Source organism: Eumetopias jubatus, unplaced genomic scaffold (genome assembly GCF_037043125.1).
Source record: "Eumetopias jubatus isolate StellerSeaLion01/CBP00866 unplaced genomic scaffold, mEumJub1_p1.0 scaffold_16, whole genome shotgun sequence".
Taxonomy (NCBI): Eukaryota; Metazoa; Chordata; class Mammalia; order Carnivora; family Otariidae; genus Eumetopias; species Eumetopias jubatus.
In genome coordinates, this window is record NW_028274822.1 from 76292836 (window position 1) to 76315098 (window position 22263).

Sequence of the window (22263 nt, forward strand, 5' to 3'; positions counted from 1 at the left end):
TGAAAAATACAGCTCGAGAGGTCGGGGTGGGTACCTCAAGGCCGTCCTACTAGCAGAGCTGGGCATCAGAAGCCGCGCCTTTATGGTGGGCATCAGAAGCCGGGCCCCGCAGTGTAGACCCTGCACATCGATATGCTGCACTCTCCTCTGCACCCCGTTGTTCGTGAATTCATTCCTACGCCACCATCTGTACTCTTTGCACTTTCTGTGTGCCTGGCCTCTGCTCTCCGACCTCAGAGTCTGGAGGTCGTGACCGTAGCATTAGACGCGTATGCATGCCCTCCACGTCGTCCTTCACAGTTGGAGTAGACAGGCTCGCGTGCAGGTGCCAACCCTGAGGCCGGTGCCGTGTCTTGTGGTTGGGGAGGTGGGGCAAGGGGCTGCCGAGGGTGAGCAGGTGGTCAGAGGGGAATGGGACCTAAGCAGCCTTCCTGTTGTCGGGCCTGAGTGGCAGCCCTGCAGGCCCAGGCAGGCGGGCACCTGGGGCCTGGGCCCTGGGCGCTCTTCTGCGGCCCCACACTGGGGAGCCCCAGGCACTAAAGCCCTGGTCCTTACAGAAGCTTTTGGCCTGCTGAAAGCATGAGATGTTTGTTTTTCTCAATTCCCGACATGAGATTTTGCTTCCTTATTCCAAAAAAAAAAAGGAGGGAGCGATGAGTGCTGCCCACAGCGGGTACGTACCCTGTGGGAGTTCCGGCAGCAGGATAGGCAGGGGCCGTGTCGGAAGGGACGATGCAGGGGCAGAGACGGGCCCTGCGGGCTCACGGGTTCTCTTTCAGAGCCACCCATCTGCACATGCGTCGCCCCAGAAGACAGGAGCGGCCACCCCAAGTTCCATCTTGCATTTGGGAGGCGAGAGCACCGTGAGTGCCATGAGCACACACAGCTGCCCTGCGCTTGCTGGCACCGTGCAGTCTGCGAAGGGCTTCCACGGCGCCCCACGTGCCAGGCCTGGCTCCCGCTTGGCCCTCGGGTCCCCACGCTGGCCCCACTGGCCCCTCTGCTCCTGCTGTTTCAGTTTCCTCTGAAGCTTTTCTTCTCCCCCAGCTGCCCCACCCACGTCATCCCTTGAGGTCATTCCTCCCAGAAGACCCCATTTCCCTGACCGGGTGCCCCTGCTCCCCCTGTACGCCAGCACGCAGGCCCTCCTTCCCTATAGACATTTTACTGTCCGTCACTACAGGACTACTGGAAACTCACAGAACAACAGATAAGGGGACGTTAGGGAATTTGCAGAGTTTTTTCAGTCGTGCTATGGTCCCCGCCTGTGCTCTTGACTGCAGGTTCAGACCCTGAGTGGGAGTCCTTCGTGGACTTAGCCCCATGCACGCAGTGCTCTCTCCAGGCTCTTCCCCATCTCTGCAGGTAGGGGAAACCAGTTTAGATACTGCCCTTGTTTCATATGGACAGTTTCATCTCGGCCTGCCCTGGAAGGCCCCCTCCTGCCCTAGGCCTGGGCCTGGGCCTTTGACCCCCCACCCCCAGTCCAGTCCAGTGCTCCTTGTAGCTCTGTCTTCTCTCCTCATTACCAGTCCCTGGCGTGGGTCCTCAGTGCTGAAAGGGGGTGAGTCTTCCAGGCCTGGCCACGTGTTCCCAGGTGCCCTCTGCCCTGGGCTCTCAGCATGTCGGTTTGGGCTACGGGGGGGCCCCCTGCTCGGCCTCCCAAGCACTGACACAGCAAGCAGCTCCGGAGCTCTGTGGGTCTCAGCATACGTTTCATTTTGCAACTCTACAAAGGAAGTAGAATTAGCCCATCGAGAGTGGGTAGGAATGCAGGGGTGGGGGGTCAGGTAATGTGCCTAACACAAAAGGCTTCGTTTGATTTGACCTGAAGGGCTTGCAGCTTCCTTCCCCACAGACAGAAGCAGAGGGTGGAAGAGTCCCACTTGGTCACCAGCACTCCAGGGAAAGAGGGACGTCTGTGAGCTCAGAGCTCCCTGTCATAGGCGTCACGTTACCCCCTGAGCTGTTGCTAAGGAGTAGAGGTGTACGTCCAAGATCCCTGGAGGGGACCTTGGCCATTACCGTGGTCTCTCATGAGCAGACTCTTTCTTTTAAATGCCTGAAGGATTTTCCTAACAATCCGAGTAACCCTCCGATAAAGTCCTTTCTGTCCCTCTGTGTTTCTCAGCGGCACCTATCTCCAAAGTCACTAGGTATCATTTCACTGTTACGGTGAACAAACCAAAAGCAGATTAAGCTCATTTTGAAACTGCGGCTGTGCAAAAGGTACAGAAACGGAGGCCCAGAAATGAACTGCAGCCATGGTGTTGGCACTCTCCCCACCCTCGAGGACAAGAGGCCCGGTTGGCTGCCACGGCTCGCCTGTGGCCCCTGGAGTGCGTGTGGCCTCGTGCCAGGAATGCGCCAGCCATCAGCGGCTTCACCCCTGCTGCAGCGTGGGCATGTGGTCAGCCACTCACTCCCTGCCCCCTGAGAGCCAAGGCCGAGACCTGGCGTTTCTGGAGCTCCATCCGCACTTTGGCGGGGTCACAGTCCCCTGGGACTGTCTCCAAGTAGAGGTCACTGGAGACCCCTCTGATGAGACCCTCCCAGGCTCACGTCTTCTAGAATTCAGTGGCAAGTGGTCCCTACGCAGACAGCCTGAAAGCTTCTCCCTGATACACACCCAGCAGCCAGGCCCAGGTCGGGTGGTGGTGCCTTTCTGAGAGCTGGACAGGCTGGGCAAAGGCAGGGAAGAGGGTGCACGAGCGGGCGGACCCTGACTCTGGGCATCTTCTCTTTTCTCCTGAGCAGTAAAAGCTGCACCATCGGGATGGTTCTCCGGCTGTGGAGCGACACGAAAATCCACCTTGACGGAGACGGGTAAGGAGATCTCTTTAAAAGATTCTTCCAGGGGCACCTGGGTGGCTCAGTCAGTGAAGCGTCTGCCTTCGGCTCAGGTCCTGATCCCCAGAGGCCTGGGACCGAGCCCCGTGTCGGGCTCCCCAATCAGCAGGGAGCCTACTTCTCCCTCTGACCCTCCTCCCTCTCATGCTCTCTCTCAAATAAGTAAATAAAATCTTAAAAAAAAAAAAAAAAACTACTAAGAGATTCTTCCACTTTGGGCATCCTTGATAATTAGGAGCAGTCACCTGTGTGACGTGCTCACACAAGGACCGGGGATATTTGGGACATTATATAAGGGAGTTTGGGTCTTGAAGTATCAACGGAAGAGTGTTTACAGGGGATGTGCTGCTGTGTGACGTTCCAGCGCGTCAGGGAGCTGACATTCATTCCTTTCCCTTGATGTGTTAAATGAATACTCGGTACGTGCCCCCCACGCGGAGCTGGTCACTGTAGGTTCACGGTTGGAAAGGACACGGCCGGAGCACACAGCCGTGGGGGTACGGGGGGAGGCAAGCAGCCAGTGGGCACAGCAGCGTGTCAGGTGCGTCTCCGGGGGCTGCAGAGGAGGAAGCCTTCCGTGTGTCCTGGGCAAGGTAGACAAGAGACGAGGGGCCATCCGGGTTCCACGTACATTTGCTTCCAGGGGAAATACTCGGGTTCTGCCAGGAGCGGGGGAAGGAGCTGAATACAAGTTGCCCCTCCACCAGGATTCCAACGGTGAAAGTTAAATTGCCTCATAGAATCGGGGAAGAAAAATTAAAATGTGATTTTTTTTTTTTTTTTGAAGAGGCAGGATTATGGTTATATTTTTTTCCTTTGTCAGATTATGCCATCCGTGAATATATTTCCCAAGCAATTACAAAAACAGTGGGTGGGATGTGTGGGGCAGGAAGTAGCAGGGGGCTGGGACAGTGGCAGGAACATGAACAAGATGGTGTGTCGGATGGTGTTGCCTTTGCCAGGGTTTGTGTTTTTGATAGACCTCGCGTAGCCGGGTTAAAAGCAAGTCTTACAGATTTGAGAACACTTCCCCCCCCCCCCCACTTTTTTCCTGTTCTTGCCCTTGTTCGATGCAGCAGCCTTGTCTTCCCTGCTCAGAAAGCGTGAGCCACCCTTGTCATCTGGTGTGGCCACAGGGTCTAACTTCTCACAGCACTTCCTTTCTTTTTTTGTTTTTCCTCCTCAGGGGATTCAGCGTCAGCACTGCGGGACGGATGCATGTCTTTAAGCCCGTATCCGTCCAGGCCATGTGGTAAGTGCTTTTAGGGACTTTTATCACCTTAGGAATATTTTTTTTGGCTGCCAGCACGAATAGGAAAACCCCCTTCGACTTTAAAGCTCATTTAGGTGCATTTATTTTTGTGTGTGTGGCAAAATGCACATAACGTGAAGTGTACCACGATTACCATTTTTTAAGTTTGCAATTCAGTGTACATCCATGATGTGCAGACATCACTATCCATTTCTCGAACTTTCTCGTCGCCGTCCCATTAAACACTTAGTCCCTCTCCCCCACCCAGGCCCTGGTTAACTTCTGTCCTACATTCTGTCTCTAGGAGTTTGCCTACTCCAGGTCCCTCCAATAGGGGGGAATCCTCCCCGATTTCTCCCTTTGCATCTGGCTTCTGTTGCATATCTCGATGTTTTCGAGGTTTGTCCATCTTGTCGCACCTGTCAGAATCCTTTCTAAGGCTGTATGTTACTCCAGGATGTGGTCATAGACTATTTTTTGTGTAGTCCTATCATCCATCAGTGGACATTTGGGTTATTTCCACCTTCTGGCTGTTGTGCTTGGAGTTGCTGTGAACACGGGTGGGCAAAGTGTCTGTTGGAGTCCCTGCTTTCAGTTCTTTTGAGGATGTACCTAGAAGTGGAATTTCTAGAGCATGCGGTTAACTCTGTGTTTCACTCTCTGGGGAACCAAAACTGTTTTCCGCAAACTGGACTCTTGGTCCCATTTCATACTCCCACCAGCTGTGCACGAGGGTTCTGGTTTCTCCACGTCCTCACCAGCTCCTGCAAGTTAGTTATTGAGTTTTCATCATCGCCCTTTTAATGGGTGTGAAGTGGTATCTCGCTACAGTGTTGATTTGTATTTCCCCACTTGATGAATACCGAGCATATTTCTTTATGTGCTTATTGGCCATTTGTACATCTTTTTTGGAGAAAAGTCTATTCAGGTCCTTCAGCCAGTTTTTCATTGGGTGGTTTTTTTGTTATCGAAGGTACGTTATTCTTACGTTATCTACAGTTCCTGCTGTCCAAATGCCATTCCGGTGCAAATTTGCATATTCTTTATACCTGGCGCACGCTCGGTTTGTGCCCTGAAGGGAATGGCACCCTGCCAGGCACTGGGCATCTGGGAAGGCATACGACAGACATACTTTGTGTCCTCGTGGGGTTTAAAGTCATTGGAGGGGAGGTGGCCATAACCCGCGCAGAGTCACGTGTTGGACCAGGGAGCACAGGGAGCATGTTCTCACAGGGTGTCCCGCTACAGGATGCAGGGTGCAGGGCCCGCATTGGGGGGAGGGCCTCCCACACACTCTACTTTGGGGATGAGGTAGCCGACAGGTCAGGCTGGTGCTGCTTCAAACCCGGCACATGCACCTGCGAGCCTCCCTCATCCTTGGAGGGTCGCACACACCACCCCTGCAGCAAACTCAACACAACCATCTCTCTTTCCAGCAGTCTGGAAAAGGCTCAGGAGAAAGCTGGTGGCATCTGACAAGAAGGGTTCTGCCCAGTGTTTCCCAGTCATTACTTTGTTTCCTGGGACAGCGAGAGTAAGGCCGAATTCTCCTATGGGGCACCAGTCAACATGGTGCTTCATTTTTACCTCGTCCAATACTCTACACTGCCCTCAATTCAGGCTCCTTCTGGGGAAAATCACGAAATCAGAGTTCCCTTGATGTCCCAGATGTTTCTTGCATCCCTGGATCATTTCTTACCTCTTTCTCTACAGGCAAGTAAAAAATAGGCCCACATGTTTTTCCAGAATTTCAGGAGCAAAACTAAATTTAGTAAATGTGCAGTTCAAGCCTATTCCCTGAAGCAGCCTAGAGATAGGACAGACATGCCTGAGTGGGATGCGTGCAGCACATAGCAGGGGTGAGCCCTTCCCCGAGGACTCTCGCTCCCTCCGGGGCTTTCCCACTCCCACCCTTCATCGATGCCTGGTTCACCCCCTTCACTGAGAAAGTTTCAGCCTAGATTTTTGTTTAAAAAAAAAAAAAAAGGATGACTAAGCTGAGCATTAGCATACACATTCTCCACGTTGTTCCTTCTGCCTCACTCTTCCTTCCCGAACCTCTTCTTCATTACGTCTCTGTATTAATGTGAGTTTCTAGCACTCCTTTCCCTAAGAGAGCTAAGCATCGAAGCTGTTATAACAGTGATGGGTAAAGGTTAAAAAGCAAGTTATTCAGAATGCAGTAAAATGCGTCTGCTGCATGTGAAAGGCTTTCCTTCCCCCTGCCAGGCTTTGTGGCGGTGTCCCTCCCGCCCCCCGCCTCCAGAGTAAATCAGTTCTTGGGCATTAACTGGCAGAGTGGGAGATGAGCCGTGAGCCAGCCTGGGTGGGAGAGTTACGAAGTTTGCACTGTTTCCTTGTTGGGCACAGTGAAGGATGGCTCATCTACTCTTGGGTTCCATTACCCGGCAGCTGGAAGGTTTCAGGCTGCCTTGCATCCCGCACGTAACCTTTTGTATATGGGGACGCTCGTAGTGAGTCCTTGAGGGGTCCCCCTGCCCCGCCCCGTTCTCCACCCCCCATGTGGAGGGAAGAGCCCAGCACTCCTTGTGCCTCCCCAGGCCTGACCCTGTCCCCCCTCCTCACCCCAGGTCTGCCCTGCAGGTCCTTCACAAGGCCTGCGAAGTGGCACGAAGACACAACTACTTCCCTGGTGGCGTGGCACTCATCTGGGCCACCTACTACGAGAGCTGCATCAGCTCGGACCAGAGCTGCATCAACGAGTGGAACGCCATGCAGGACCTGGAGTCTGCACGGCCCGACTCGCCAGCCCTGTTTGTGGACAAGTAAGTGCGGCACTGCCTCACCCACGCCGGGCCCGACCCTGAGTCTGCACAGGGTCATGCCACCCTGGTAGTCCTGGGATTGGGAGCCCCCTCTCCCAGGACCAGCATTCCAAGCAGGGGCTCCTCACCTGCTGCCCATGGGTAGTCTTTGGCCTAGGGAAGGCTCTGGGACCACCACCCCATTTCTAAAATTAGAGATGGATTTGGGTGTGAATGCGTTTCCGGGGAACAGCTCCATAACTCCCCATCGGCCTACGTGCTTCACCGGCTCTTGGGCCATGTTCTGTGGTCTGCCCTTTCCCTCTGTTCTGAGGAGTATTATATATCCATCGTCCCAGGATCCCAAAACACCACTGTACTGGCACTGGCTGGGGGCAGCCTGCCTTAGAGGCCACAACAGTGAATCCGGGGCCTCTGTCACGTGGCCACCAGCAGAGCTCACGTGGCCTGAGGCTGCACTCAGTGAAAGTCTGGGTCCAGAAGAAGGAAAGGGCTCCCCGCTTCTGTCTTGGTTAGGACCCTCCTCCCCCAGAGTCATGTGTCCCTCTGGGACTGCATTATGAGGGCCATGGACACAGAGGTCAGCCTGAATGAGGAGAGGACCAGAAGCCACATTCTTTGAGGCCCCAAGTGATGAGCAGGTTGGGGAGAATGACAGTTGCCTTTGAATATAGAGAAGGGCCTTCTGTGGAAGAATTACCCTGGTCTGTGTATAGCAGGGCTGATGGGTAGAAGTTACAGGGAAGCACGTGGGTTCTCCACGTAAGAAGGAGACGAGGCGAGGTGGGCCCGGTGATGTCCTCCCACCCAGACATGGTCAAGTGCAGACAGAAGGGTCTGGTTGGTGGGCGGATGTTCCACGGGTGCTTCCAGCATCTCGTCCCGAGAGCCCGATTCTCTGCAGACCTGAACGAGGACTATGCTTTCCAGCCATTGTTTGTGCTCTCTATCCGCTCACCACTCTGTGGACTCCCACAGGAGTTCTAGACACAGAGCCGGACTTCTCTGTCCCTTTCCCCTCCTCCCAAAAACATGCACACCAAGAAGGAAGCTGTCTGAGTGCAGGCCATGTGCTGTTTAGCTCAAGAGTATCTGGCGTTTCTGTAAACGCTGACCTCAGGCTCCCTGTCGTTCTCCATCTTACTGAATGTCCCTTTCTAGGCCAACCGAAGGGGAAAGAACTGAGCGCCTCATCAAAGCCAAGCTCCGGAGCATCATGATGAGCCAGGATCTAGAAAACGTGACCTCAAAAGAAGTAAGAGAGCTCTTCCCTTAGCAGGCCAGAGGTCACAAGCTGTCCATCTGTCCTGTTGCTCAAAGCACAGCGGAGGCAGGTCTGCCGCTTGGCCTTCTTACGGGTCAGCTCACAGACTCTCGGAGGCTTTTTCCCACAGGACTTAGCAGAGAGAGTGCAGGCCTTAGAGTTCCACTCTAGTTTGGATCCAGCTGTGCTGCGTACCAGCTACGGGGCCTTGAGCAAATTTCCTGATCTCTCTGAACCTGTAAGACCTTTGGTGTTAATTCCACGAGACCCACGCATTGCCCTGAGATACATTTGCCTGTTAGCGCCCTCTTCTCTGCCTTGTGTTTTATTGAGATACAGCAAACTCTTATTTCTTATTTCAGGATTATCACTTACTAGCAAGTTACTAACCCTGGACTGCCTTTTGTGTGCCTTCGAATTTTTTTCTGGATCACTTTTTTCTTGTTTCAGTTGCTTTTTGTTCAAAAGAATGCAATGAATTATAATAATCGCTTAAACTAGGTAGATATAAGGGCTTGAAAGGGCCATTTGAAAAAGCCATATATCACCCTTTGTATTAATCAATACACATAAAAAGTCATATTGTGGGGCAGCCAACTCTCTTGGGTTTCCTCCTCTTTGGGAGCTTTGTACTATCGCTCAATAAACTTTGCTGCCCACCAAAACAACAACAGCAACAACAACAAAAAACTTTCCTGTTGTGATGCCTTCCAATGCAAGATGAAACTGCTTTTATGTGTTCACTGTGATATATTTGATATTTAATTATAAAAATAGAAGTGCCTTAAACTCAGTAGAAGAGATCCCCTGCGAATCAACTTCTTGGTATAAAATAATAAACTTTGCCCAGTCAGACTGCCTGTGAGGCTGTGTAGCCTGCCTTCCCACCACCTACGTATGTGCTTGTGTGTCTCAGTGCGTTGTGCACTTACTTTGGGGTAAAAAAAACAAAAAACCACCAAAACAACAAGACACCTTTTTTGAAAACAACCACAGTTTAAGTTGTGACTTGACTTCTTTGGAGGTGGATGGCTCTTGTTTTGTTTTGTAATGAATCACTTTTCCTGCTCTTCTCTGCTCCACAGATCCGTAATGAATTAGAGACGCAGATGAACTGTAACCTGAAAGAATTCAAGGAATTCATAGACAACGAGATGCTCCTTATCTTGGGACAGATGGACAAGCCCTCCCTTATCTTCGACCACCTCTATCTCGTAAGAAGCGCCTCACAGGGCAGGGTCTGGTTTGGGGAACATCCGTCTACAGACCTTGATTGTTTGGAGCTTGCAGCAGAGTCAGAAAGGGGGAGAGAACTGGAGTGGCTGGGACCTCGATCCTGGCTGTTCTGGGAACTCCTATCTTCGACCCCCTTCCTCTGGCCTGCGCTGATTTGCCCTGGGGCCAGATGTGTGAGATGGGGCTCCCAGCTGAGCTGTGCGGAGTTGTTTGAAGGCTCTCTGGCACAGTCCACTGGCAGCAGTTTTCAGAACCTCTCCATCTTTGGTCTTCAGTTGCTAACACAGAGGCCCCATCCAGTTACCTCCCCACGGTTTGCAGGCTCCGAACCCCCAGGTACGAAAGGGTGCATGCTCGCCAAACCCCAGAATTACGCCCGGGCATCACCGAGACGTGAGAAACAGTAGGCAAAACAAACTGAACCCCCGAAGCCCAGCTTCTTCCCCTCTCTCTGTGTGGGTGGCTACTCTGTGCCCTGCTCCCCGGCCCACCGAAGGGGCACGCCCTGGGAGCACCACCAGGGGGGCCGGGTTGTGCAGGTTCTCCGCACCTCCATCTCTTGCTCAGATGCTCTTAATGCTGTAAATCTCCATAGAAGGCAACTGGCAAGTTTGCAGAGTCCCTCAGAGAGACTATAGGGGAGAGCGTGTTACTAAAATTAGAGAAGTGGTACAGTGTGATGAAAGTCAGACCCGCCAGGGCCAAGTTCCCACTCCCCAGCCGAAGCAGCTGTGTGAGGGGAGCAAGCCTCTTGGTCTTTTCTCCTTCATTCTGTACCATGTGGGATGATTGTGAGGATTAAGTAAGAGACATTCTTCAAGCACCAAGTGTTCTTTCTGTAGGTACTAATAAATGGCAACCATTGTTACAGCAAAAATGACTTCCTAGGAAAGTGGAGGAAGTGTATTTGCTGCTGAAGGCATGAACGATCTTGTTTTCTGCCCACAAGAATTAATTAATGGTTCTCCAAACACATGTGTCGTGGTATATACTTAGTATATTAAATATAGATACATATCTCAAATATATATACCTAATATATTTGTGTATATCAATTCATATTTGTGAATATGTGTGCGTGTATATATGTATATACATATATATACATGCATATGTATATGTATGTTTAACGTTTGTATTAAAACGTTTATGAACGTGTGGATTTGAAGCCTATATCTTGAGAAAGCCGTCAGGCAGCACTGGGCTCTAATCTCCCAGGGAAGTTGCTGGTTTTTCCTAGTGGAAACAACAGAAGGCAGGCTGTCTCTCCACTAGGTGGTGATATCACAACAAGAGGATGCTCACAGATGTAGTGAGCTTTCATTATTTTTTTCAGTGCGGTTTGGTGCTCTATGTCACTTTTTCCATGAGAGATACTAAAGGAATTTTTATATTTGAGCCTCTCCCTCCAGCATGAAAAACACCCGCACATTACCAGCCCCACTCGGCCCCCTGGGGCCCCTGCGTCCTGAGGGGTCTGCCCTCCTGGGAAAGGAAGTTTCTAGGGAGACTTGGGGCCGGGGGTGGGGGGGGTCTTGTTCTTCACAACTCTGTGTCATTTGCATTGCCTAAGAGCGAAGTGATAGCTTTTTCTTTGTTTTTTCCCCTTCTGTGTTCCTGGGAAGCTCAGAAATGGAGGGTTCGTTTTTTAATATGCTCTAAAAGGCATTAAATTAAAACATGTTATAGAAGGATCAGAAACACCAGTAACTCCAAAGAAGAAAGTAAAAAGCATTCCCAATTTTGCAAATCTAGATGTAGTTACTGTTAACGTTTTAGTATACTTTTTTCCCATCTTCTGGGTTTTTTCTTTTTATGTCTATATAGCTTCTTTAAAGAAAAAAAAGGAAAGAATCATAATGTTTATATAGTTTTGTGTCCTGTTTTTCTCTTTTTAAGTTGTTTTCATTATGCGGCGTTTCCCCATTTCGTTAAATAGCCACCCAAAGTACAGTTTATATTTAATTGCCCCATCATGTGGCTTCATCATCATCATCATTTATTTTACTAGTTTCTTCTTGTCAAGGACCTCTAAGTTGTTCTCATTGTTTGTCCTCGCAAATAACCATAAATATCCTCGTGCATAAATCTAGGTGCGAATTCTGGATGTTTCCTCAGGGCAGCTGTTTGTATGTGGAACCACTGGGTCAGAGGGTGGGAACTTTTAAAAAATACTTGCCTGAAAAGGTAGACAGATTCCTGCTTTAAATTAGTGGTGTGTCAAAGTGCCCTCTCCTGAGCGGGAAGCCGGAGGTCCCTGCTTCTGGTGACAGGACCGTGCCGGAGCCTTAGGAAAGGACGTGGTGGGGGGGCGGTGGTACAGGTTTTGCCGTTCCCTGAAGGCCAGGGGACAGCCAGGGCCTTCCACGCAGGCTGACGACGCCGGGAATGCCTCCGGAAGCTGCTTGGCTAGCAGCCTCTTTTAGTTCTGTCCGCCCATCTAAGGCCAAGGGCCCGTGAAATAACCCTCCGCCACCCAGGGCTGGCCCACCCGTGCATCCCCTAAGCAGCTCTGAGGCGGACATGTGACACTCACGGGGGTTTGTGTGATCTGTCCCCCAGGGCTCTGAATGGAATGCATCCAATCTGGAGGAACTGCAGGGCTCAGGGTGAGTCTGCTCCCCTCGTCCCCCCCTTGTCCTTCCAGGCAGCTTAGAAACCCCCAAGGTTGAGCCCTTATAACTGCCCGCACCCTGTCTCCCATCTCCAAGGGCTGGGCTGATTTGCATAGCTAAGCAGATGTCCTTCAAAATGCCACCTCCTGAATAATTCATGCGTTTTAGATCTTAACGGGGTTCTGTGGGATTGTGTGTGTCACCAAGAACAATTCTCAGTCACACTCCAGTGGCAGAGGACAGCCTGGATGCTGGTAGGGCCACAAGCCCCCTCCTGGGCCCCACTGCCCTCCCCCCCAAACCCCAGCACAGGTGCTGGCCGTCCTAGCACGGACACACACACACACCTGTGGGGCCAGTCGGCAACTCTGGTCCCAGGACCACTCCTGGTTGTCCCTGAGGTTAGACTTTGGGGCCTGGTGGGAATCTGGCGGCTAAATACTCAGTGTTGGTCAGAAACATATGCCCATCTCTGTCTGAAAAATGCCCAGCAGCAGGAATTAAAAAAAAAAAAAAAAAAAAGTTTAAATCTAGACCTTCAAGAACAGATGTCTGGACATTTTTTTTTAAACAACACAGCCACAAAATCACCATTTTGTGGGTCTGACATGATGGCATTCTTGAATTACTGCATTTAAAAATCAAGACTAAACAAATCTTAAAATATATCTTTAGAACTGGTTAAGATGTGTTCTTTCAACAGAAAGTTTTCTTAAAATGTAGAGTGATACCATCTATGCTTTCTCTGGCTGGGAATAAATAAATGATTTTGAAAGGTATTTTGTAAAGCATTTATAAGTATTCTCTTACAAACCCTATTTGAGGTATTTTCTAACTCCTGAATTATTTTGGTCTTCTGGGAATATAAGTATCAAGTTTAGAGAACCTGCGTTCAAAGACCCTCCCCACTGTTTATTTATTTATTTGTAGTCTGCCTTGTTTCAAGGTTTAAGGCAATTCTCAAGGACATGAATAATGGATGGATATATTCTACGCTCTTAGCTATTTAAAAGTAGAGACTTCATTTTTTTTAAGCCTTTATATATTAATAAGTAACCATTTCGAAGTTTGAAACTTTGAGTGTGTCTGAAAATGTATTTAATACATATGTCTCGTTTCCAGAACTCACATTGCTCAGCAATGCTTTGAACTTTTTTTTGTAAGTTTTTTTTTTACAAAGAAATTTGTTCTTTATTATAAGTATAATACATTCTCATCGTATAGAGGACATTTGGGGGAAAAAAAATTACTCTTTAAGGAAAAACCAAAGTCCCACCGTAAACATATACGCTTTATGAGTATATATTTAATTTTTTTCCTTGCTCAGTTTTCTGTTACTTTGTCTTTTTGTAGTTCCTCATTCTGATTCTCTAAATTTGTTCTTTATTTTTTTTTTCTCCTTACAGTGTGGACTACATTTTAAATGTCACCAGAGAAATAGATAATTTTTTTCCTGGCTTATTTGCGTATCATAACATTCGCGTCTACGATGAAGAGACAACGGACCTTCTTGCCCACTGGAACGAAGCATACCATTTCATAAACAAAGCAAAGTAAGTGGATGGAGAAGCCAAAGAGGCTGGTCTGAGGAAGTAACTGGCAGATGCCGGCTGGGCAGAAATTAATGGCAGTCCCAGACTCAGACATCTCTGGTTTGTGGCGCCTTTGATGTCTGGTGGACCTCTGGTTTTAGACCACAGGACCCCCTAACACCAAAAAGGCACAGTCACTGATCTTCTCAGGGTGGGGGCCCCAGTGAGCCTGTTTCCCCTGTCATCGACTGTGACATTGGATCCCACTTCTGTCATCATCACTGCTTCCAGGCGAGGATCTGTTATCTCGTGGACACTCTTTGGAGCTCTGTCTACGGGGAGTCGCTGAGCCAAAGGAGGGAGGAGGGTGGGCCAGGTCTTGCGTGGACTTTGAACACCTTTGGGGCTGCTTCCCCAGAGAAAGCTGCTCAGGCAGAGGCCGCAAGGGCTGGCCCGCCTTCTGCACCTGAGTTAGTGCAGTTTTCTTGTTCATGGAATGGGACAGACCGTCAGAGGTCCCCATCGCCCTGAGCCTGTTCCTGACATCACCCTGTCTTCTGTCCTCCCCTTATTCTCCTATGGGACAACTCTGCCTCACTGAAATCCAGAAGAGAGAGAGAGAGAGAACCCTTTGCAATGCTATCAAGAGAAACCCTGTCTTCTGCTTCATACCTCTTGAGGTCAAAGCTCCATAACATGTCCTTACCGAATCTTAGTTTGTTTGCATTCCTGGGGGATAGATTCCAGGCCAGCAGTCAAACAAAAAAAACAAAAACAGAACAAAATGCACTGACAAACGGGGATGAATCTGAAGCCTGGGGTCTAGGAAAGGAGCCCAGACCCACCTGACGGGCCAGCTGGTTCCAGTGTAAACAGGCAGGCTGGTGGGTCTGCCTCCTGTACAAATAAAGCTTCCCAGGTGCAGCCCCTTCCAGCATCGTGTACCCTCCCATTCTCGAGCCCCCGAAGTCTCGAGAAACACGGCCTTGCCATTCCTGTGACATCAGCCCCGCCCAGGCCACTACCGCCTCCTTACAAATGACCGATCCGCCTGCTTTCTTCCCCTCGTCCGAGTCCAGGGTGCTGCCGTCCTTGTTCTAGCTCCTCGACCCTCCCTGCCTGGCGAGCATCTTGCCCTCCCGAGGGCCTCACACCCTTCCATTTGCTGACCCCGTTTTCTCTGCAGTCACCCATTGCCCATCTTCATCTCCTGGGGCAGCTGTGTAGCTTTTGCAGCTGCCCCTTTCGCTGCCCCTTTGCTTCCTGCAAGAGTTTGTGGTCTCCTGGCCCATCCCAGCGGTCCCGCTTTGTCCCTGAGGGCAGCCCAATTTGGGAGTCCTCCCTGCACTGCTGGGCAAGGCAAGGACAGATTTATCTCGATTTCCCATTGTGTGCTAATTGATTTTGCAGTGAAGGTATTTCCTTTCGAGGGTGTGTGGCCATCTGCTGCATAAATATCAGGACGTGGCAGGGGTGGTGGGGTCTGGGCACTGAGATAACTTCAGGGTTTAAAGAAAAACAAAATGCATTGGGTAAAACCTGAGAGAATGAAATTCTGGAAGTTTCTGGACTCTGTCCCCCGCCTGTGCAGGAGGAACCATTCCAAGTGCCTGGTACATTGCAAAATGGGTGTCAGCCGATCGGCTTCCACGGTCATAGCCTATGCAATGAAGGAATTTGGCTGGCCTCTGGAAAAAGCGTACAACTACGTGAAGCAGAAGCGCAGCATTACACGGCCCAACGCGGGCTTTATGAGGCAGCTGTCTGAGTATGAAGGCATCTTGGACGCGAGGTGGGTGAGCGTCTGCGGGGAAGGGTTGGCAGAACCAAGCGGGCTCCTGTCCGGCCTGGCAGCAGCCTCTGCAGCTAAAGTCCCGCCTTTGGGGGGGTTGGGGGGGAGCCGGACTGAGAAAAACAGCTATTGTTTGGGGTTTGATTAGTGGTTTCCAGGAGGGATCTGTTTGATTTTGTTGGCACACACAGAAAGCTGTTTTGCTGCTGGAGGGAACGGTGCGCGGCTCCTCGTCCAAGGCATGACATCATGGGCGGCACAGGCACATGGCCGTCCCCGTTTCCTGAGCATCTGCTTTGTGCCAAGCCCCGAGCCAGGCTTCGCCACAGGGCAGTTCCGAGGCCGCAGAGCCAACTGGCTTCCAGCACCGACGAGCCGGGCTACGTAGGGCAAGCTTGCCCATCTCCCCCGGCCCTGGTTTCCTCTTCTGAGTTTGCAGGCCAAGCCCACCTGGCAGGGCTGTTGTGAGATTTACCTGAGGACTGTGCAGGTTTACCTCTGCAGATGCCGGGCTAGACCTGGCTCACGGTGAATAAAACGGAGCTTTTGAAATCTCTAACCCCCACCCAGAAAAGGTCTGCCCAGGACAGGGTATCCCCGGCATATGGGGGGAATGAGCTGACGCTGGAGGTTAGGGTGTCCCACATCATACAGCTGGCGGGCAGCACATGGGAGAGAGCACACCCGGGTCTGCCGGCCCCCAAGGCTACGGTGTGGGGAGGCCCTGTGGAGGCGGATCCCCACTGCACTTGGGACTCCCTTTCTCCCTGGATTATTTCTGACTGGTATTATGAGGAGGCCACAGGCTCAGTCCACGGGCTTCTTGGCCGAGTGTGAGCAAGCAGGAGTGCCCTGGCAGGGTGGAACGGGGTCTGAAAACAGCTCTGGAGTCCCTTTACTGTCACCCAGGGAGTGACTGGACAGATCCCCAGGCAGGGCCCCGGGACGATGAGGAGGGGGTGGAGGCATGGGCATCCTGCCTCCTTTCCCGTAGCCCTTCAGACACTTGCTGCCATCAGGGGCTTGCAGCCTCCACAGCCTCATCAGGGGTCTTCAGGCCGAGGTCACAGCCACAAGGCAGTGACCTTGACTTGCAGCCCCGTCTGGGGGCCCTCTTGGCCTTGCCTGGAACGAGCACACGGAGCGGTCTCGAATGGTCGTGGTGCTCCCGTGCGTTGCAAACAACAGGCCCTTAATTCACACTGTCCTGTCCGCATCTCCTCTCATCGGAGCCCGCACCCCTGCAGGGTGTTGGTACAGGTGCCCCAAGGGTCATGCAGGTGCCTTACTTACCTGATTTCACATTAAAATTTTCTCTCCTTTTTTTTTTGACCCTTACATTAAAAATGTATCATAAGACTTATTTTTAAAAGTGACCTGTCATCTTTCTGACCCCCCCAAAAAAAATCTCGTGGTTTTCTCCAGTCGTCCCAACTTGACGTGCATTATGTGTTTACCCAAAAATCCCCATGTGCTCTCTGCTTCGGACCCCATTCTCTCCCTACAGGTTAGGGAGGAGAGGATTATTACTCTCCTGACAGATGGAGGGCCTCAGAGGTGGGACGGGCGGTGGCGTGGCTAAGTTCACAGGACGAGGCGGGACAGCGAGACCCTGATGGTACCCAAGGTCTAGACCGCCGTCACGGGTCTGCCACATCGTCACTGCATGGCAGAGTCACTGAGGGCTGCTGCCGGGAGCCACGGGGCTTGAGCGTCCTAGCGCCATCTGTCAGCCGTGGGCTGTGTCTCGCTGTCCCTCCCGGGACCCTCAGGGTACTGGCCCCCATGACCTTCCTCTGCCCTTCCTCCCCCGCAGCAAACAACGGCACAACAAGCTGTGGCGCCAGCAGAGCGAGACCTGCCTCCAGCAGCCTGCGGATGACCCTGCAGGGTCGGGGGGCTTCTTGCCGGAGACCCTGGACGGCACCCTGGAGGCCCGGCTGCCCTGCCCGGACGATGCTGCCCAGCCCGCCTTCCCAGACAGCGGGGCCCCAGGAGGCCCCACTCTCCCCTGCTGCTTCCGGCGGCTCTCAGACCCCCTCCTGCCTTCCCCCAACGACGAACCTGGCAGCTTGGTCCACCTGGAAGATCTGGAGAGGGATGCTCTGTTGGAGGAAGCGGCCGAGCCAACCGAGGCACACACGCCAGCCAGACATCCCCAGGAAGCTTCTGGACTCTGCGAGAAGGAAGTGAGGAAGAAGCTGGAGTCTGGGAGCCCTAAGGCCCAGAGCGGCTCCTTGCAGCAGGTGGAAGAGATGGAAGGGGAGGAGGCCCCAGGGGCAGGGCGGTGGGGGCGGCCCCCACCCCAGCCCGATAAAAGCCTGCTCAACCGGGAGAACCTTAACAACAACAACAGCAAGAGGAGCTGTCCCGATGACTTCGAGGTGGGCAAGGGGGGCCGGCGCGGAGGGCAAGGGCAGCGGGCGTTCCCCAAGCGCGGCTGCAGGGCGCCTGGGAGTGCGGGCGTACCGTGGGTTGGGGATGTGCAGGGCCTGGCGCTCATCCCTGCAGGCACCCCCCCCCCCCAGTGCGCTTGGTCAGAGCTTTCAGCTCGGTCTCTTTCTTACGTAAAATGTACAACAAAACTTACCACCCAGCTTCAGTGTTTATCAACACAAGGCTATTCCTATTTCATCCCCGCCCCACTCAGTTTCCCCACACTCTGAATCATCTTGAACCAAACCCCAGCTGGGTCGCTCGTTCACGGATGCTTCCGTCTATAACATAACCACAATACCACCTTGAAGAAATGGGTAGCAATTGCTCAGTATCATCAAATATCTGGTCTTCCAACTCCTACTCTAATGCTTGACTCCATTAGTCCCACGTGGCTGTCCTGTTTGGTGGGTTTCTGCAACATGGTCTTAGCAAGCTGGCCCTTGCTCAGAAAATTATTAAATCCGCCAGGCTCTCCCCTCCTCCGGGGGGCCCGGGAGCTGAGGCTGGTGTCATGAGCGGTGTGCTGTGCCGCCCGCTCCCGGGTCCCACCCTCGCTCTGCACCGGCTCTTGCCACGGCCCGGGCCAAGGAGCTTCACTTCCCCAGGCCTCCCCGCCCATCTTCCGAGACAGCCGGGATTCACAGGTGAGAGCACTCGGCAATGCATTCCCACATCCAGAGGGTTTGTCTTTCCCATGTTCTAATACAAGCAAAATGGGAAGTACCAGATGTTAATTACTGGTGAATTTCTCCCACCACTCACCCTTCCCTCAAAGAGCAAATACCTATGAAGACAGTTGATACAAAACGTCTGTCCAGGACTGTCCATCAGTCTGAAACGGCACCGGGTGGGTCTTGGGATGAAGAATAGGAGAAGCGTGGGTAAGGAGAGACATGAAGGATGGCCTGCCTTTCCTGGCCAGAATTGGATTGAATGGGTGAGGTTCTCTAGAGAATAGGAGGACCGAGAGACAAGCACTCCTTCGCTTGTTCAACTCTTCTTTGCTGACTACAGTGCCAGGTTGCTGAGGGGTTCAGCTGCAAGGTGACTGTGCCTTCTCTCCTCCCCTCTGCCTGGTCAGCACCTGCTTGTCCCAAAGGTGTCAGCTGAGGTTCGGCTCCTCAGGGAAGCCTTCCCTCTGCAGAAGACTTTGAGCTCACCCCTCTCCATCCTGTCACTTGTCACTCAGTTTTCTGGTCCACACTAGACCCTCTGAGGGCAGGGACCATGTCTCGTTTGCAGCCCCTGTGCCTGACGCCGGTCCTGACGCGTGACAGGCGCTCCCTAAATATGAGTTGGATGAGTGAATTTGCTCCCACCCTATTGCTCCTTGGGCTCTGAAAGGTAGTCCTAAATCTCCGACCGTGAGACATTCTAACCACATTTTAGAACATTAGGTTCTAAAGGTTTTAGGAGAAAACTTCAGTCAGAGCTTCAGAAAAATTTCTGGGTCAAGAGTTCGGGGGTGGTCGGGTCTCACTGGTTGACCCAGGAATCCTGACTAGGTTAGGAGATCTGGCCTCCCCCACCACACGCTCTCCGTGTGCTCCCCTGCAGCCTCTAGGAATCATGGCTGGGTTTCCTTATGATTCCTCCAGTATTGGACCACCCATGACTTCTTGTCTTGGGGGACCTACATCTGTGACACAGGATGGGATTAGGCCCTGATGGTCAGGGCCGTGGGCAGGGGGCAGGGAGAAACATGGACCAGCAGCCCTTTGCCGAGGGGCCTTTGTGTTAGGCCAGCTTGGGAATCTCGCAGCTAAACCACTGCCCGCCTCAGCCCATAGGAGCGGCCCTGTTGTCTGTCGATGGGCGTGTGAGGGAGGTGAGCAGTTGCCCTGCCCGTCGGAATGGCCCGACGTGGAGGTGCATGGCACGTTCGCCTAGAGGCAGGTGGCTTTCCTCAGAAAACAATGCAAACATGTTCCCTATTGGTCTATAAAACCCACCTCAGCCTGGCTCCCTTATCCGGGACTGTGAGCACCCGTGTTTGGGTCTGTACTGGAGTCTTTCCAAAGCCATTTTTGCCTTTGACCACCTCCACTGTGAAGACCACAGCCAATGGCTACATGGTGATTCTTTGGAGCTAGCCGTGTTCATGCTAGCAGGGAAGAGCCCCGTTTTCAGGCTACGTACTCCCCAAGCACAGATTCTTTCTGAAAGGGAAAGAAAGGGAGAGGCGCCCACGTGAGATGGTGAAGGCAAGGTTGAGCAGGCTGTGCCCCTGATCATGCTGGCTGTGTGGCAGGAGGTTTGCCCAGGATCGTAGTCACGTAGCTTCTGGAAAGTTGGGTTCAGCGTCTCCAACCACCACTGTTCATGGCTGAGTGGGTTCCAAGAGGCCTGTGTTCCTGCACTGACTGGAGGGGGCGGGGCTGGGGGGCACTGCCTCTCCAGTGCCTACCCAGTCCCACACACCCTTCTCTGGCTCGCTGTTGTATACTCACAATGTTCTTGTCCCCTTTCAGCACGATGCTATATTCGGGATCCTTAACAAGGTGAAGCCTTCCTACAAATCCTGTGCCGACTGTGTGTACCCTGTAGCCAGTGGGGCTCCTGAGGCCTTCAGGGAGCGGGGCGAGAACCCTGGAGCTCCTGCCATCTGTACCCAGCCAACCTTCCTGCCCCACCTCACCTCCTCCCCTGTGGCCCACACGTCCAGCAGATCCCGAGCTTTAGAGAAACTGGCCTCTGGCCCAAGCGAGAGTCCCCCATTGCTACCACCAGCAGGCTCGAGGAGGTCAGACGTCGGTGGCTCCGGGGCCACGGCTGCCCCAGAACTACCAGCTAGCCTTTTGGAATCTTCCAGAGAAACCCAAAAAGTCCTGCCAAAGTCCCTCCTTTTGAAGAATTCTCACTGTGATAAGAACCCTCCAAGCATGGACGTAGCAAAGGCTGAATCGCCGCCCAAGAAAGATCTGAGACCGGCCAAGGACCTGCGGCTTTTGTTCAGTAAAGAGGCCGAGAAGCCGACAAGCAACAGCTACCTGATGCAGCACCAGGAGTCCATCATTCAGCTGCAGAAGGCGGGCTTGGTCCGAAAGCACACCCAAGAACTGGAGAGGCTGAGGGGCACGCCCGCAGACCCGGCGTCTCCCTGCAGGGACGGCCCCGCCAGCAGGCTGGAGGCCAGCGTCCCCGAGGAGAACCCCGATCTGGCTCCTGCCCGTCCGCCGGGGCCCCCAGCCCTGCCCAGCCTCGCTGGGAGCGATGACAAGTCAGAGGCCATCCCCCCTCCGTTCGAAGGCGCCCCACTCAAGAGCCCCACTCCCTTCCTCTGCCGCCTGGATCACACCACTCACTTCTCGAAAGACTTCCTGAAGACCATCTGCTACACCCCCACGTCCTCCTCCATGAGCTCCAACCTGACGCGGAGCTCCAGCAGTGACAGCATCCACAGCGTCCGAGGCAAGCCAGGCCTGGTGAAGCAGCGGACGCAGGAGATTGAGACCCGGCTCCGGCTGGCGGGCCTCACCGTCTCGTCCCCACTGAAACGCTCACACTCTCTGGCCAAGCTTGGAAGTCTCAACTTCTCGACAGAAGACCTGTCCGGTGAGGCAGACGCGTCCGCCCTCACCGACTCCCGGGACGCCAAGTCGAGCGAGTCTTCCTTCTTGCATGAGCCCCAGGCAGCCCCAAGGAACCCAGCCGCGACCTCTCAACCATCAGGGAAATCTGCTTCAGAACACTTGAGAAGCCCCTCGTGGATGAGCAAAAGCTGACCCGCCTCTTGCTGTATTCAGACGTGTATTTTCACGTGGTCCCTCCCTTTGTTTCACTGTGGGTTTTGGCCGTGATGTCTCCTAAACGATTGACATTCTAACCCTCCCCACTCTTGCCGCAGAGAGGAGGAGAAAAAACAAGAATAACCCAGCACAAGAAGAAAGGGGGGGTGACGCCAGTGGTGGGGTGGCCCAGGAGAGCCAGAAGCCGTCGGCCAGTAGATACAAAACTCCGATCCCCAAGTCCTGTGTTTTCAGGAAGAATCCTCTTCTTAAAAAGAGCATATACAGATATGCACACACATCCCGAATACTCCATTTGCACCGTGCAAAAGAGTGGCAGCGGTGATGTTTCCGTCGCCACGGCGCACGTTCCTAGCTCATTCAGGCCCTTGCGGGGAAACCCTTGGATGGCAATATAAGTCCTACCTCTGTTCTTGCTGTGCTTTTTATTTTTAAAATACAGTAGTGACCAAGGCTCCTTCCAGGGAATAATGCTGTGTCAGAAAAGGTTTTTCCAAAAGAGAATTTTTTTTTTAAATTTTTATTCTTTTGTGGGGACCCCCAAAAAGTGTTAAGACTTTTTAAGTCGACCGCACCCACCACTGCTAGGTAAAGTTAGACAAGGCTGTGGAATGCTGTTGTTGAACCAACTCTGTGGTGCGTGGAGATCATCTGTGCAGTTGAATTCCTTGTCCTGGTGTGTTGTCACAGCAGAGCGGCGTGTGTCTGGCCGGCACTGGGGTGAGGAGAGGGGATGTGTATATGGGAC

At 52.7% G+C, this 22263-nt stretch overlaps 1 protein-coding gene across 4 annotated transcripts in view; it reads left to right on the forward strand.

Annotated features, from left to right (window-relative positions):
- SSH1 (slingshot protein phosphatase 1) overlaps nucleotides 1–21927 on the forward strand; it is a 54555-nt gene extending 32628 nt beyond the window's left edge. For all 4 annotated transcript variants that reach the window (XM_028116463.2, XM_028116469.2, XM_088019610.1 and 1 more), the window contains 10 exons: nucleotides 2758–2826; nucleotides 4037–4102; nucleotides 6694–6888; nucleotides 8050–8143; nucleotides 9238–9366; nucleotides 11951–11997; nucleotides 13410–13556; nucleotides 15127–15327; nucleotides 17144–17711; nucleotides 20238–21927. In XM_028116463.2, coding sequence (XP_027972264.1) covers nucleotides 2758–2826; nucleotides 4037–4102; nucleotides 6694–6888; nucleotides 8050–8143; nucleotides 9238–9366; nucleotides 11951–11997; nucleotides 13410–13556; nucleotides 15127–15327; nucleotides 17144–17711; nucleotides 20238–21491 — 2770 coding nt within the window. In that variant the 3' untranslated portion in view covers nucleotides 21492–21927. The remainder of the gene's footprint in view (nucleotides 1–2757; nucleotides 2827–4036; nucleotides 4103–6693; nucleotides 6889–8049; nucleotides 8144–9237; nucleotides 9367–11950; nucleotides 11998–13409; nucleotides 13557–15126; nucleotides 15328–17143; nucleotides 17712–20237) is intronic.
- The last annotated feature ends 336 nt before the right edge of the window (nucleotides 21928–22263 follow it).